Raw genomic sequence first — 16,088 nt, forward strand, 5'->3', positions numbered from 1 at the left:
TTTCCCTCTTGAGTGTTATGCTTCATTTACTTTTCTTAACCATTTAACTAAAAGTACTATACACAAAACATACCAATTGCTTTATTAAATGTAACACATGTTAAATTTCTAGTCATTGCAGCATCAAGATGCTTTATTGCTGTAGGAAAACAATAAGTGCAAATAAGAACTTTCATTTATCTGCAATGATTGGATTACATTTTGTTACTGACTTGTTTTATCTCTTCATAATGAGTGCCATTGCTCATTTTGTTCCTACAGGAACTTTTGCAAAGTATGTTAGAACACACTAGAAACTTAATAATACATTGATGATGTATGGGTAATTTTCCATGCAGTTTCAAATGGTAGTTTCAGATTGGTTATGCAGTTTGGGAATAGAGTGGTGAAAGCGGTGCTGAGAATGGGACAGTTTGTAGTGTTATGCGTTATTACTCAGTAAGAAATAAAATGGCAGGTTTCAATCCAAGTAACAGAACAATTTTTATCCCACCCACATACTGAGACTCAATTATAATCTCACTTACATACCAAAGAAACACAAATAGCTTGATACTGGGTACCAGCATTTGGTTGCTTTTGTTCCATACAAACTTTTTTTGAACTGAATAATTATTCTTTGTCCACTCATATGGTCAAAATAACCATGAAATAAACCTGTCAGTAAGAAAGACATGGGGAGCGAAAGTAAAAAATATATTAGATTTTTTTTGCATCCATAAAAAAGATGCACTTATACATAATATGTATATTGTATATGTATATGTATATACATAATATGTATGCATATATGCAAAATTTAAGCAAACCTTCTGAAGAAGGAAATCTTATTTTCCTTCTTCACTTCTTCAGTGTTTTATGTTTTTGAAGACAAGTATACATTTGGAACTCTTTTTTCTTTATGTTTTTTTTTGCTTTCAAATATTCTTGCATTTATGTTTCTCACTTTCTACATCTATATAGTGTCCTTTCTCTTTTAATTTTATATTTTCTTCCTGTCTTAACAAATTAGTTTATTTCTCCTTCTTGAGCATCTTTTCCTTTATCTTTTTGGTTTACGTTTGCTTTTCTTCTTTTTCATAGTCATTAGTGCTTAATTTCTAGTTTGCCTTCCTCTTATCCCAAATAACAGTAATACAGTTCTAAATCCACTGAGCTCACTACAGATCTTTCAATAGTAATCATTCTTCTGCTACCTAGCTTGACTGACTTTCTTCCCCTAGAGAGTATCTCATTCAATCTTCCATATCTGGTGCAGCGATCTGCATATAAATCAACTCAAGCCCTGGTTTTCTCCTAAATACACAAAAACTCTAAAACAAGCAAGCAAACAAAAAAAAAGCTTTTATGCCTTCTAGCTGTACTATAATTCTCTTCCTAAATATATATATATGTACTGAGACTTCAGTTAATATTCTTCAGGGATACTCTTCTCTGACTTCAGAATTGATCTACAAATGTTTTATTTGTTGAATTTTTTCACATCTGTGTTAAAAAAATGGACAAAGTTGATATAGGCATTCATTTTTTCAGTGTTTTTTTAGAAAGATCATGAATAGTAGACATTTTGTCTACTAATACCTTTAACACTTAGGTAAGTATTTTATGGTGGTAATATATAAACTATAATCTTGTGATTTAAAAGACTGCAGAGGTTTTTTTTCTGGTGTTGTTTTTCGTTTGTATTAGTTTTGGTTTTGTTTTCAAATTACACTGAATTATAACATACCATCTAGTTTTTGTGCATAATTTTTTATTTTCTTTTGTAAGACAAAAATCATCAGGCCATTTCATCCTTATTTTTGCTGCGAGGCATATAATTGTTTTTCACTTCCACAAACTATTTTGACGAGGTGCAGTTAAGTAAAGGTTTTAAAGAAAATGTAAACTGAAGAACTGTTGATTAGTGGCTGATATTTCTTGGCAATTATAATCAAATTTTGAAACAAAAAGGCTCTTCTCATGTTTTTAATAGTTCTAAGACTCTCTTTGCTTTTATGATACGTTATTCAGGCTTTTTTTGTATTAGAGTTCTTGATTCCTGGAACTGGAGTTTTTGTTGGTTGTTTCAGTCAAGCAGACTAATATTCAGAGCAATGTATTTGAAAAGTGACTTAAGATGTTAAGATGTTTGTTTTTTGTGTTGACTTTAATAAAGTACAACGAATAGGTGAAGTTATTCCATATCCATGTATTTTTTTTCCATAAAAAAATAAATGAATAAGAAAATAAATGAGAAATGTTACAATGTTGCAATAATTCAACGAACCACTGAATGTACCATTCCCTCAAGAAGTACCATTCTCTCAAAATGGGGTTCACATTCCCCCAAAAGCTAATCCAATGAATGTGGTTTTTAATCATTCTTTTTCTTTGGTCTAAGGTTGAAAAAGATTCTGAAAGATTCTGTAGAACAGCTTACCAGCTTACTATTGAGTTCATAGATGCTAATAGTTATAAAAATCTGTTTGCAGTGTGGAGAATCAAATTTAAAGCTGATTCTGGTCTACCACAGGTAGGCTGGTCACAGTATGATGTGACTACAATAAAAATAAATAATCAGTTCCATCTCAGCCAAAAAAACTTTGAACACGTGCCAAAAAGTATCTCTGCAGCTAATCAGAAAATATGGTCTGTGTTTGTAGCTCAGTACATTCTCAAGAGAATAATCTAAAAGATAAATGCCGCACTAAATCAGGGCTGTAATATTTGCTACTCCTACTGCATCTTGCAATCATAGGTAAGAATACAACAGCGACAGTCTCACACACATTCTATAAAACAAGTAAAGACCATTTTACAGATGGAAAAGGTTGGCATAAGGCACATTTTCATTGCAAAGAAATCTCATTTTATTTCAAGTTAGAGAAATTCAATACCCTTTCTCTAAATGGAAAATGTTCGCCAAAAGAAGGTTATTGTTGTCTTCTGCGCTACTGTTGGTACTTAAAACCAATGCTTACTGGCCAACCTGTGTTTTTTGTCAACTACTGTCAGCAAAAGAAAATCAAGTTTATTTGGAAGTGAAAACACACTTCTATGGAATTGCAGTCCTCTGATATCATCCTGCCCTGAGTTTCAGATAAGAACTTGTTTTAATGTACTAAGTAAACATCTTTGATTTGCAACAAGATATATAGTTACGTTTCTTGGGATGTGTCATGTTTGTTTTAATATATGATGTTTGATGAATGGCTTGGACAAGCTGAAGACTATCTCTGACAGTTTTGCTATCTGACATTGTGGGCAATTCCAAAAGTCTTTCGTGAATGCTGCTTTAAGAATAAGTGGTGATGGTGGTGATGGCAATGATGGTAATGAAAAACATAATAGTGAGATAAATCCTTTGCTTATCAATTTAATCAGTAATTTATTTTTTTAGAAAAAAAAGTAATACTGTTACAAGTTAGTTAATTCTGTACATTTGCAAGTCAGCAAACATGACTTCATGAATGTAAAGGAGAATAATGTTTAGGTCCTGTGTTTTGGACATGGTTGTTTTCTGAGTTATTTGGTATTATACTACCATGCTGATAAAAGCAATATATGATAGTAGTAGATTATCAGCAATACTATGGTATATTTTGTTAGAATTATGAAGTGTCTGAACATTTTGCTTCTAAACCGTTGCTGACTAGTATAGATGCAAAGTTTTGGTGAGGCATACTGGATTTATAAAACAGCAAATTGAGAATTGAAAGGGCTACTGTATTTATTGTGCTATTTACTCTTTAGAATGATAATTCTGGACCTCGGTAGAAGAGTATAGCAGAAGCAGTGTCTGGCTCAACATATTAATCTATATAATTATTTCTAAACAAATAGATTAGTAAGAGACATAAGCCTCATATAATAAAAAAACAGAGAACAATGTGTGAAATCCTCATGACACAAGAGTATGAACGTACTATTAGCTTATCCTTATCCATTTTTTCCACCTTTGTGCTCTGTAGTAGTAGCAAAGACACATAAACATACTAAGGTTTCAGTAGAAAAGTATTTCTGTGGTTTTTTTTTTTAGTTTTTCTATTTGTGTGTGTGTGTGGTTTTTGTTTGTTTGCTTGTTTTTCCCAAAATCTATCAATAGCACAAATGCTAAAGTTTTCATACAATGTAACGAATGCTTTCTTCAGTCTATGTTTTTACTGACTTCCAGCAGAACTCTGTGGGCTCAAAATACTCGCAAGTGTTATGACATTTCAATCCCTATGTAATTCAGTATTTTTCATAAGTGTAGCCTTAAATGAAAATGAGAATGCAATAGCTTTATATTCAGATTGGTGGAGCATTCTAGAGTCCAATTCTTGTTTCAAGGGCAATATGCTCTTTTTAAAAACTTTAAAATATGAAAACATTTTTAATACATTTAGGTTATTTTTGGTGGGAAACTACTTCTGTGATATCCTACTACCACACAAGGATTATTCCTTTACAAATTTGCAGATACCTCAGAAAGGAAGCATGGACTCTGCTTAATTTTATATTATCTTAAAATTAATTTGTCTCAAATATATTTTTAAAGTATTGTAATACTGTTGGAGCAGAGTTCTGTAACAAATGATGTTGGTATTTAATTCTACCAGAACATAAATCGTGGTCATGAGATAAAATATACCTAAAAAAAGTATATAAATTCTGTAAGACAATTAGTGTGACAAAGACAATTTCTTAACAATGGCAAACATGAGCATACAGAAAGCTATTTGATTTCAGGTAAATCTAGTGACTTACTCAGATGTATTTCTTTAGAGGTGTAAGCAACTGAAGGTTTGTTTAGTATTTCCAAGTTTTCACTGTGCAATAGGAAGGGTAGGATCATGTTGCATATAAACTGCTGGCTATAATATTTATGTCATATAATATTTAGGTTTTCTGATGGCTCAAGTGAGAGTCTGCTGTGACGCAAGCAATGATTTCTCAAATGGTGATTACTAATGGAACCTTCTAACTTTGCTAGATTCACTGTCTTGGTACATCTGCTTTTATAATAATTACTTAATTTTTACATATTCAATTCCACCTATTCTCTGTGACTGAGATAGACACACAGTGTATGCAAATGTATGCAAAACTTTTGCTGACTGGGATCGGAGCAAGATTCAGGCAACCTGTACTGTAAAGGTACTTCGAAGGACTTTTACACACCAGCATGATTAAAGGCTTCAAGAGTAAGGTAGTGGTGGGAAAGCAAACATGAAGAAGATGATGCATCCTAATCTAAGATGACCACTCTTCCTTGTGGAAAGACTTAATCTATTCAGATATATTTTTGACCCACTGAAAAATAGAGCTTTCATTTTAAATTATTTTCTTTTGCAGGTCATACATATGGGATGGGTACATGAGAGACTTGAAGGAACTGATTCATCTCAGCTCTACAAATTCAAGTTTCTGGCATTGAAGGGTTCATCCTTCTACGTTTTCAGTACTCCACCGGTAAAAAAAAAAAATTAAAAAAAAAATATTTTTGTTATAGTTCCATTGTATATGGAAACCTGTTTGTTATGTCTGGGTTTATTTTTCCTTACTAAGAGAAGTTGTCAGCTGAGATTTCAAAAGCAGTTAGAGCCATAAGTGCCACTGAATTTCACTAAGCTTTAGATATTTAACATCTTTCAATGTCCTCTGAAAATCATACCATATCTGGTTAGCTAAAAGAATTCCTTATAGGGAATATACTGTTTTTACTTTTTAAAGTTTTTAAGTTCATATTTTTCACTGGTTATTTACAGCCAAATTTTTTTATCTTACAAATTCAAAGACGTTTTTGGAGATGCTAGTAACTCCTTCTTCTTAAAGACAAGACGCATCATGAAATGCACCATCCATACTAATAGTAGATGTGGATTTTGTGTACAAACAAGGGATTGAACTGTTAGAGAGAATCCAATGCTAAGTGTACAGTTTGAACAAATGACAGAATCTTGCTTTGATAGTTTCTTATTATATAGTTAGTAAAGAGAATTATATTTCACAACAGGTGACTTACCTAATATTTCTGGAAAAAAACAAAAGAAAAAAAATCACCTTAAGAAAATTAATTTACAAGAATGGAACAGAAATGAGTTGCAGAATTCTAAACTCTTAAAAAAGTACCCATACTTATCACATTGTATTTTTTTATCCTTCTTCTCTCCAGAAAGCCTTTGCTTTTTTAGCTAATCAAAAAGAACAATATGTGGAATTGGAATGCAATTTCAGTTAAACAGCTCTGTAACATTATTACTCAGAAGGTGGTCAATCTCCCAATTTCTTCAGCTGATCCAAAAAAATCTCATCCTTTACATGTATGCCATCTACTTTACCTTACTGAAGTACAAACTTCAAACCATATTTATGAACCTTAGGACAATCCAATAGGCAACATTTTATCTTTCTCTAGATTGTAATTCTAAAACCAGGGATTCCTATTAACTTCAAACATTATTTTTAAGTGGCCAAGTAATAGTAATTTAGCACATCTGGGAAAAGGTTTTGTGTTTTTTTTCCCCTGCAAAAAAAATATTACTCTGTATGTTAAGTCAATAAACTAAATTTTGATTCAATTACTGCAATCCAATTAAAATGCAAAAACAAACCAAAAATATTAAACAAATAAATAACACACCACATAAATGCTTTTCCTTTATAATTTTTTGTTATTGCTTTTAGTCTTGTTTTTGAAGAAACATTATCGATATAATTAAAACTATCCATCTACATGATACTAATTGGGGATAAACTGCTTCATTTATCATGTTCAGCACTTTACAAAAGAACAGACAAATGAGGATGAATGTTTAATAGTATCTTACCATGTTATTTATCAGTATCTACTACATTCTATTTTGTTTCTGTGCAAAATTTTTGTAGAAACAATGGCTTTTCAGAAAAATGCACAAAGGTGACCCTTTAGTCATTGTGTTATGTCACATCAGTAATCAGATACACTAGTGAGTGTAAAATATTAATGACAGAGCCTATTAATAATAAAAAATCTGTAGACCATTGGCCTTGTTATTTAATCATGCCACTGATTTATTGTATCGGGGCAAAACAGGAAATTAGAAGTTTCCAGCAGCCACACAAGTTGGGAATTCAAAGCTGAATCTAAGGCTACACTTCGAAGTTGATTATCAGGGCCCTGAGGGCACCTCCAGCCCTGACTGTCCATGACAGCCAGGACTCCATGTCAACACCTAGGGCTGTCAGACAATGAGGCTGCAGCAGGGCCAGTCTCCAGCTCCCCACAGCCCTGCCGTGTCCAGTGATGGCCTCACCAGGCCAGTTCCACCCATAGGCCTGACCTCTGCCATCTTGGCCTGGCCTCTGCCCCATCCCCAGGGAGGTGCCCAGTGACCTGAGGCTTCTACAGTGTCCTCAGCTGCCTGGCTTCTGCCTTGGTGTGGTTGGAAGGGACTTCCCCCTACAGTGCAGTGTTCTGTATCTGTGGCTAAATTAGAGCTGATAACACACGCATGTTTTGGCTGTTGATGAGCGGTACTTGTATACCATCAAGGCTTCCTCTGTTTCTCACATTGCGTCCTCAGCATGTAGGATGGAGGTGGGCAAGAGTTTGGAAGGGGACACAGCTGGGACAGCTGACCCAAATTGGACAGAAGAGATACTCCATACTATATAACTCAGCAATTAAAAAACAGATACTGTCTTTAAAAGAATAAGTTGCTTGGACACTGAGCATCGGTCTACTTGGGCAGGTGTGGTGTGTGTGGTGTATGATTGTATTGTTGTTGTTTTTTGTGTGTGTGTGTTTTTCTTTTGCACTTGTTTTGTCTCTCTTTCCACCAATTATTGAACTGCCTTTGTCTTAATCTGTGAGCTTTCTTGGTTTTGCTCTATTCTCCCCCTTCTCCTGCTGGAGGTGGGGGTAAGTGAGTGAGCAGTTAGATGAACGCTTAGCTGTTGAGCGGGGTCAATCCACTACAGGTGTCATATACCCTGTCTTGAGAGACCCTGCCCTGCCAAACCCCAGGGCGAGTTCCCAGAGCCCAGACGCTGGTGACATGTCATGTCCCAGCTTTGTAGCTGGAAACATCGGTTGTCAACAAAGCCATGCAGTGAGCTGCTTTACTATTTTCAGACATTTTTAATGGTGCTGATCTTATTGTTACTTCTACTGACTTATTTTTTTAAATACTGGATTGTTCTACCACAAAAATAAAAATGTTTTAACATTAACATAGTAGATAAGATTTTTCCACTATGTTTTATTTTGAGATGTTCCTATGGTGGTATTGCTATTTGCGTACTAAACCACACAAAGTAGATGTCGTACACGTCATAGTTATCTTTAATTGTAATTACCTTATTTGCAACTTTACAACTACTTATAAAAAGATCTAGTGCAATTTTTATTCTTTTTCTTTGTGTGTAAAAGATCATGAATGTAAATACAGCTGCTAACTTTCATAAGAATGAAAAGATATGGTTAACCATGCACAAGAACCAAGAAAAATGTAGAGCAAATGTTGATTTTATAACATGAAAGAATCTATGTAAAGTAGTCTATTTTTACTCTGTTTCAACAGTATCTTAGATGCTGTTTCTAAAAATGTAGAATCTTCAGAATAAAAGTAAATGTCAACAATGTTGCTCACTAGAGAAAGGTCTTCATGCACCCCTGAAGTGGCTCATCTAACAGTATTTAAGAAATCTGCAGATTTAATTTACAGATTGTATCTGGATTATGGCACATTTCTGAAAACTATGCATATGAAAAACACCACACCACAAATAGAATTTGTTATTTTACATATGTTAATATACAAGCAGTATTTTAGTACATTCTAAAAGCATCTGATACATTTCTGTCAATTTTCAGGTCTTGAAAATGTTCTGAATTCATATCCTAGAAGAAATTGCAGAGACATCATTCAGAATTATCATTTAAAAACAAACTTTTTTGTTTCTTTAATTGAAACTTTACAGAAAAATGAAATGTTTTGTTTTTATTGAATATGTGCTATATGTATGGGAAGATGGTACTGAGCGATTTTTTATGTCATACTCACAAATCAATGTTGTTTTTCAATTCAGGTCTTAAAGTAGCCATGCCTTTGGAGTTGTTATGTTGCTCTTAATTACAAAACTGTCTTTTTCATTGTGATTAAATAGTACTGAAGTGATTTATGTGAAGGTAGTTAAGCAATTACTGCATATCCTGCGTTTTAAGTTTAAAGAAAAGGAATAAATGCAACAGTACTGTGTAAGTAACAGAAATAATTATTAAATTAATATAGAATATTTTATCAGTGTTCCAGCTTTGAAAAACATTGCAGAAAAGCATTCATAATTTAATTAGCATGACTGTTATCTGTAGGTTCATGCCAGTGCTTTGTATGTCCATATAACAACAGGAAAGAGGTGGCAATGAGTTGTAGGGCATAGACTTGACCATGGATGCTTTTGGTGAACTTTCTAACTTTATGTACAAATTCTTTATTTTTTTATTTATTTCTTCACGTCTTTATTAGGATCTGATTGCTCTTTAGTGTGTGTTTTGTAGCATCTAGTTTGACTTGGTTTACAGATCCTTAGGCTTCTTATACTGCTATATCACAATTTGTCTCAAGAACATTTCTCGATATATTTTTTTCCATTTTAATATCTTTTTTTATAATTTTTGAGAATTAGACTTGGCTCATTTTTTTGATTGGTGAAAAGGCTAGTGAAAAGAGCTGCTGTTGACCAGAAAATGTTCAATCTTTTGTCTCTATCATTTTGGTATTTCTAGGTGAATTGGATGCTTTGAAGTGTGATACTCCTTTAAATGCAGCCGTTTATTTGCCATGTGCATAGTACAATCCTTTAGTGCTGATCTCTGAATAAGCATGCAAATCTTTTGTGATTGGTTTCATTACATAATTCTCTTTTAAGGAAAAGCTGTTCTTCAGTTTGTTGCTTGCTATATGTATATTGCAAAATGAATTTTTTTTTTTTTCTCTATATCCTATTTTAAATTGTAACTTTTTATAGATCACTTGGTCTAAGAAGAATTGAGTAGCTTCCTTTAGTATCTTGAATCCTTTGTGATGTCTGTTTTGAAAACATGATACGTTTACAGAAACTCACACTAAAGTTAAAAGTCCTTCTTGAATACTTAACATTTTTGTAACTCTTAAGTGCTTATTTCAGTCTCTCATTATGGATTTAAGACTGTAAGTTCAGATTACAATTTTTTTTTTCATTTCTGTTATCTCTTCGGTCTTCTGAGCACTTATGCTCCCTTTCATCTCTGCTTAGTGTTATTTGTGAGTTTAAAAATGTGTTTTTTGATCTTTCTGAAAGAGTTAATTAGCAAAATACCTACAAACCCAAATTTTCTACAGCCTTTGCAATTTTTCATCATGTAATGCATGAGTTAGCTGGGGAGTTGGATATTCACCGATTATCCAATGCTGTAAATAACAGCATTCAGCTACTCACGGTCATAAATTTATGTGTTAGACAAACTAGAATTAAAGTGAAAGCTAGCTGAATTTTACTTGGTATTATCATGTATTTTTTACTTTTTTGGGCACTTAGCCAGAACTAAATTGTTTGAATGAAAGTATATCTCCGTAAGCCATTCTGAATATACATTTTTAGAAATGTCTGGGAATATGTTTCAATATTACATTTATCTTAGTTACCTAAATTTTCCTATCAGGAAAAGGTTCTTCACCAAGAGGGTGGTCAGACACTGGAACAGGCTCCCCAGGGAAGTGTTTATAGCACTGAGTCAACCAGAGTTCAAGTGTTTAGACAGTGCTCTCAAACATATGACAATGTTTCTTTGGGTGATCCTTTGGGGACCCAGGAGTTGAACTCAGTGATTTTTGTGGGTCTCTTCCAACTTGGAATATTCTATGATTCTGTAATTTGACATATCATTATTTGACATATCATTTAAACCCACATTTAAATGGGTGATGATGGGTAAACCTTTAATAAATGGAAATATCCCTTAAAACAAATTTAGATACATTGCAATTATTGTGATTTTTTTTTTCTGATCCTTTCCAGCTTTTCTCATTAACTAGAATTATAAGATAATTTGTGATGATATACAACTGTTAACGACTACATTTTAAACTTAAACATACTATGATTGTTACGGGGTGAAAACTGTAATAATGACAACTGTCTCTTTGGATTCCAGTATCCCTTTGTATTATGTTTGTTTCCCTTCCTTAAGGGGAACCTCCTCAAAATGTCATTCATGTTCTCCTGGTGACCTTGCGCACTATGATATTCAGACAGTTTCACTCATCTTTAAGTATTGTAGTATTTCTCTGATATACACAGTAGAAGAAAATCTTGACTTATATAGGTGCTGGTAGTGATCTGTGATCATTAGCTATCTCTGCTGAAAAAGTCGTAAGAGGTTACAGAGAATCAAAAGATGAAAGAAATACACAGGATAATGGGGAGAAGGCAGTAGTCAGGATAATGGGGGTATTCAGAGTGGATGTAACAGCACTATAACCATTGTCCATGGTAGCATCATTAGTAACAGAAAAGAACTCCAACAGTTTAAATTAATTTTCAGGAATCAAAACGAAAGATGTGAGGAAATGTAAGTTGAGTCTTGTCTCAACAGTTTTTAGGTTATAGCCCATGTCACTAAATTCAGTTTCATAACAGCAGATGAAGAGGTGCTTACGCTTTTATGTGTTGCCTAACCACTAACAGGAATGAAGGATTCTCCTGTTTTTAACTGAGATTGGAAAGAATCTTTCCTTTTCAGAAATTCAAGACCAAATAATGAACTAGCCACCATTCTAGCCTGTAAACCTTATTTTGCAAAAAACATGAAGATCCCCTTTGAGGATCAACAAAAATCATCCAAAACCTGTAATATTTAATTATTTTAAAAACAGCCATCAAAGTAAAAAAATAAAAAAAAAAAAAATCCTGTAGAAGGGATCAAGCAAAAACCTTCAGTACTTGCTGTATGTGAGCATGCTTAAAACTATATTTCTTTATTAATCAGTTTTATAATTTCTCAGTTTCAGTTGTTTCTAATCTTTTGTGATTGCTTACTTTTAGCAATAATTAAAAAGCAAAACTCAAAATATCGAATGGAACTTGAATGAAATGATTAATGGAAATCTAAAAATTAGAACTGTGTGACTAAAAATGCCTACACTTCATGAGGTGATGGGACTACAAATATACTATCTAAAATTGCTTTAATTTTCTAGTCTGAAAAAAACTTTCTTTAAGGAAATTGATAACCTTGAAAGTTAGCATTAAGTAATGGTTTAAGTTTTAATTTGTAATGAGAAATTGCTCATAATATAACAGAAAGAGAAAGTATATGACTTTTATATATTTTTACTTATTTTACTGTATGCATTGTATTCAAGTGATGTTTCTCACTTGACTGCTAAAATATAAAAAGTTTCAAATGGTGAACCTTAGATTTTGAGTCCCTTTAAACCCTGAAAAGAAGTGGTGATAGAACTTTCTCTTCTAGAAATCTTCAGTCCCTTTTGCAGTAGGTGATTCATCTCATCCAAATTCAATCATGTAGAGTGTAAAGATCTGATCTAAACTTATCAAATTCTACATTCAGTGACTGAAGATAAAAAGAATTCCCAAAGTCTGTTCATCAATCTCATGGAAAGGAGCTAAGAGAGCTGTGAGAAAACTTTTTTTTTTTCTTCCCCAATATACAGAAGTTAAAACTAAATTAACAATCAGATTCCGTTAATAAAATTAGATCTTTCTGATGTCTAAATTTAGGTAAGGTGATTGCCTTCTTCAGAATTCAGCTAAATTCTGAAACACTGCTTTGAAACACACAGAAAAAAAAAAGCTATTTGATAATAATGTTCACTGGTTCCAATTGGTGCAGATAAAAAGCATATATGATTAGACAGAAACTAAAACCAAGTTCATTTTATTCCTCTGGCAGCACTCAATGAAATAACTTCATAACTAGTAAATGTCACAATAATCTGCTCCCAACTGTTGTACTGGTTTGGATGTTCACCATTTTATTATGACTCAGGGTTTTCTAAACCCTTATGGTTTAGAATTCATGAAGACCTGCTAATCCAATGTAAAAGTTATATTAAAAAAAAAAAAAAAAAAAGCAGTTCTTCATACAAAACAACAGGAGCAAGATTCAAATACTATAGGTGAGCTTTGTGCTATTATCATTACAGAAAAATATAATGCATTATTACACCATTCTTTCCTGATTATGTTTCTTCCACAGAAGTCGGATGTTTTGTAGCCAAATTTTGCTTTTGCTAATAATTTAAGTGACGTTTTCTGCTTTCTTCCTTTGAGGGGCAAGGCAGGAGAAGAAAACAAAGCTGCATCTTGCCTCGTATTTTAAAGCATCCAAGCATCTATTGCAGTCACCAAAACACTTACTTCCATGTGCTAAAAGCTTCAGTTTAGTCACATTTTTCATATATTTATACAGACCTTCCTATACATTCATCAAGAGCTAGTATTTTGCTCTAAAATATGTAATCAAAATAATGTGTATTCCCTTGGTATTTTTCATACTCATAGGTTCTCTTTTTCTTAACCTATGTAGGTTAGATACTGTTTTTAAAAGAAAAAAGATTATCACATTGTGTCATGACCTAGACTTTAGGAAAAATATTCAACTATCATTCTAACAGTTAACTGTAACAGCCTGTAATATGAACAAGATAATGTAACAAAAAACACATGTAGTAACATCTTCTATCATTATGAAGCACACAGCTGACAAGATTTTAAATTCAAATTTTGTAACCACATAGTCCTTTTCAGTTTTTAATATAGATATAAAGATATTGATGGCCTACTGTATATAAACTCAAATCTGAATTTAGGAACAGATCTTGGGTCTGTTGGTTCTAAGAGTTTTATTAAATTGAGATGTGCTGCTGAATGCCTCTGGGTTTAAGAAGGTTTTGTGTGTTAGCATATTTTAAAATAAATATGCTTATGTACCTCACCACAGAGATTACAAAGAGGTTTCCATCATGTGGTAGTAATAATGGAAAAAAAATCAATGTAAGTATATAATACCTTTTAATTATTGCAAAAGTCATGTAGATGCTGTTTCTGGAAAAACTGAATGCTATTTGACAGACTTTTCTAGATGTTGGATATTAAATGTAGTTAACGCTTGCTTATACTTAAAGCATCTGATAGAATAATGATTGGTGAAATCTTTATAATATTTTCATCTTTATATGATTTTAGAATAAAGAATAATTTGTTCTTAATACTGTATTTTGATATTATAGGTAAGCACACTAGACTGGGTACGAGCTGAAAAAATCTATAACCTCTGTGAGGTTCTATTTAAAATTCACAAGGTAGGTTTCCTAACAATTACATTATATAGTGAAAAAACCTTGCCTCTTCCTGTTAATTATGAGCTCAATTCAATCACAACTAGGAGTAGCTAACATATAAATATCTTATATGTTGTTATAAAACCTTTTTGCAGTGGCTATTGCATTACCTGTATAAGACACTGGAAAATGGATTAAGCTCCAAGTGAGCCAGTTCATAAAATTCTTCCAAATTAAAGATTTTTTATTTTTTTTTCTGTGTGAGAACCAGTCAAATGAAATAACAGTTAATCATAATGACTCTGGATATTGTATATTTTTAGTAGCTTAGCTTTTTAAGTGAATGTAATGAAGAATGCTTTCAGTGTAATTGCTGATGTACATAAAAATGCTTTTATTCAAGTTTGAGTAATAAGAAGTAGACAATTCTGTCATTCTTAGATCATGGCTAATTTGATAACATGATAGTTGGTTTTACCTTAAAAAGGGCAACATATTCCATTTGTGCACTATAGAATTATTTTTTCTACCATCTAGAGATGTTGTCATGTTTTCTGTTTAGCTTGTCCCAAGGAAGGATTTAGGGCAAACTTTTAGCAGTCTGTTTAAATAATTCCCTGGGGTGACAGGGAGTTTTCATGTCCTGACTGCTCAAACTACTTGTACTAATCTGACTTTCCACAACAAGGGCATATGTCCTACACCAATTCTGTGAATTGTGATTTTAAAATAAATTGGAAACCTGATGAAGTTAAAAACAGGGCCATAAGCACACGGAACTGAAACAACAAAACAAAATAAAAAGGAAAATTGCTCTCAATTATGAGCTGATAACTGCATTTTCCAGAGGTGTCAATGCCATTAACTGGCTGCTAACAGAGCCTGATGTCAGTTGCCAGTTTTGCAGTTGTAACAGATAGTTCAGCAGTTCCAGCCCATTACTGTCTGTCTTCATTCAGCCTGCTTTCACTGGGCAGGGGGTCATGATTTTAGCAGAAGTGGGAGAGGGAAGAGTCCTGGCCAGTGCCATGCCAAGAATCTGGCAATCCTGAAGTTCAGGACTAGAGCTGAGCTCCAGAGCACAGGTTGCAGGAGTTCAACCTTATTTCTGTGTGAATAGTATTATTTTAATGTGACCTTATCTCCAACTGGATATCTATGGGTAACTTCAGATTCTGACCGGCACTGAGACAGCTGCAAAAAGCAGAGAATTTAACCCTGCTTATTGATTCTGTCTCCTTAAATTTTCTTAAAATTCACATTTTTCCAGACAAATAAGTTGGGTAGCAATAAAGCAAACATTCATTATGTTTTTTTAAAAGGTTTTACGCTGTCATGGGTTTTGTTTTTTTTCTTTTTTTCTCCTTGAAATATTAGTGATTTGAAACTCACTCCTTCCTTCAATATTCTGGTAATTTCAAGGACAATGTAAAATTGTCTTTAAAGTAAATTCTATGATACTTTTTCATTATGAAAAAGAAGTAGGAAATAAACTATCAAAGATTAAACTTTTTAATGTTCTTGACATTTTAATAAATGAATGCTTAATTACCAGTCTTCATGAATACATTAACTAAAGAGCAAAAGCTCAAATTCAACACTTTAACCTCTTTTCTGTAGATTCTTTGATATAAATGACAGCGAGGCCAACTGAGCAAATCCAAGATGGAAATAATCTCAAGAAATTAAAGTTTCTATATTGCAGACTGAAAGGTGGAGCTTATGTTGTAAAAACTGCAGTTTGGGAGAGTGTTTTTAAGGATTTGGGGGAGCTTGTAAGATCTAGTGCAAAGCTGT

At 33.0% G+C, this 16,088-nt stretch overlaps 1 protein-coding gene across 4 annotated transcripts in view; it reads left to right on the top strand.

Annotated features, from left to right (window-relative positions):
- SNTG2 (syntrophin gamma 2) overlaps positions 1 to 16,088 on the top strand; it is a 285,480-nt gene that overhangs the window by 226,200 nt on the left and 43,192 nt on the right. For all 4 annotated transcript variants that reach the window (XM_068678487.1, XM_068678488.1, XM_068678485.1 and 1 more), the window contains 2 exons: positions 5,320 to 5,436; positions 14,241 to 14,312. In XM_068678487.1, the coding sequence (XP_068534588.1) occupies positions 5,320 to 5,436; positions 14,241 to 14,312 (189 nt within the window). The remainder of the gene's footprint in view (positions 1 to 5,319; positions 5,437 to 14,240; positions 14,313 to 16,088) is intronic.

The sequence above is a fragment of the Anas acuta genome, chromosome 3 (genome assembly GCF_963932015.1).
Source record: "Anas acuta chromosome 3, bAnaAcu1.1, whole genome shotgun sequence".
NCBI lineage: Eukaryota > Metazoa > Chordata > Aves > Anseriformes > Anatidae > Anas > Anas acuta.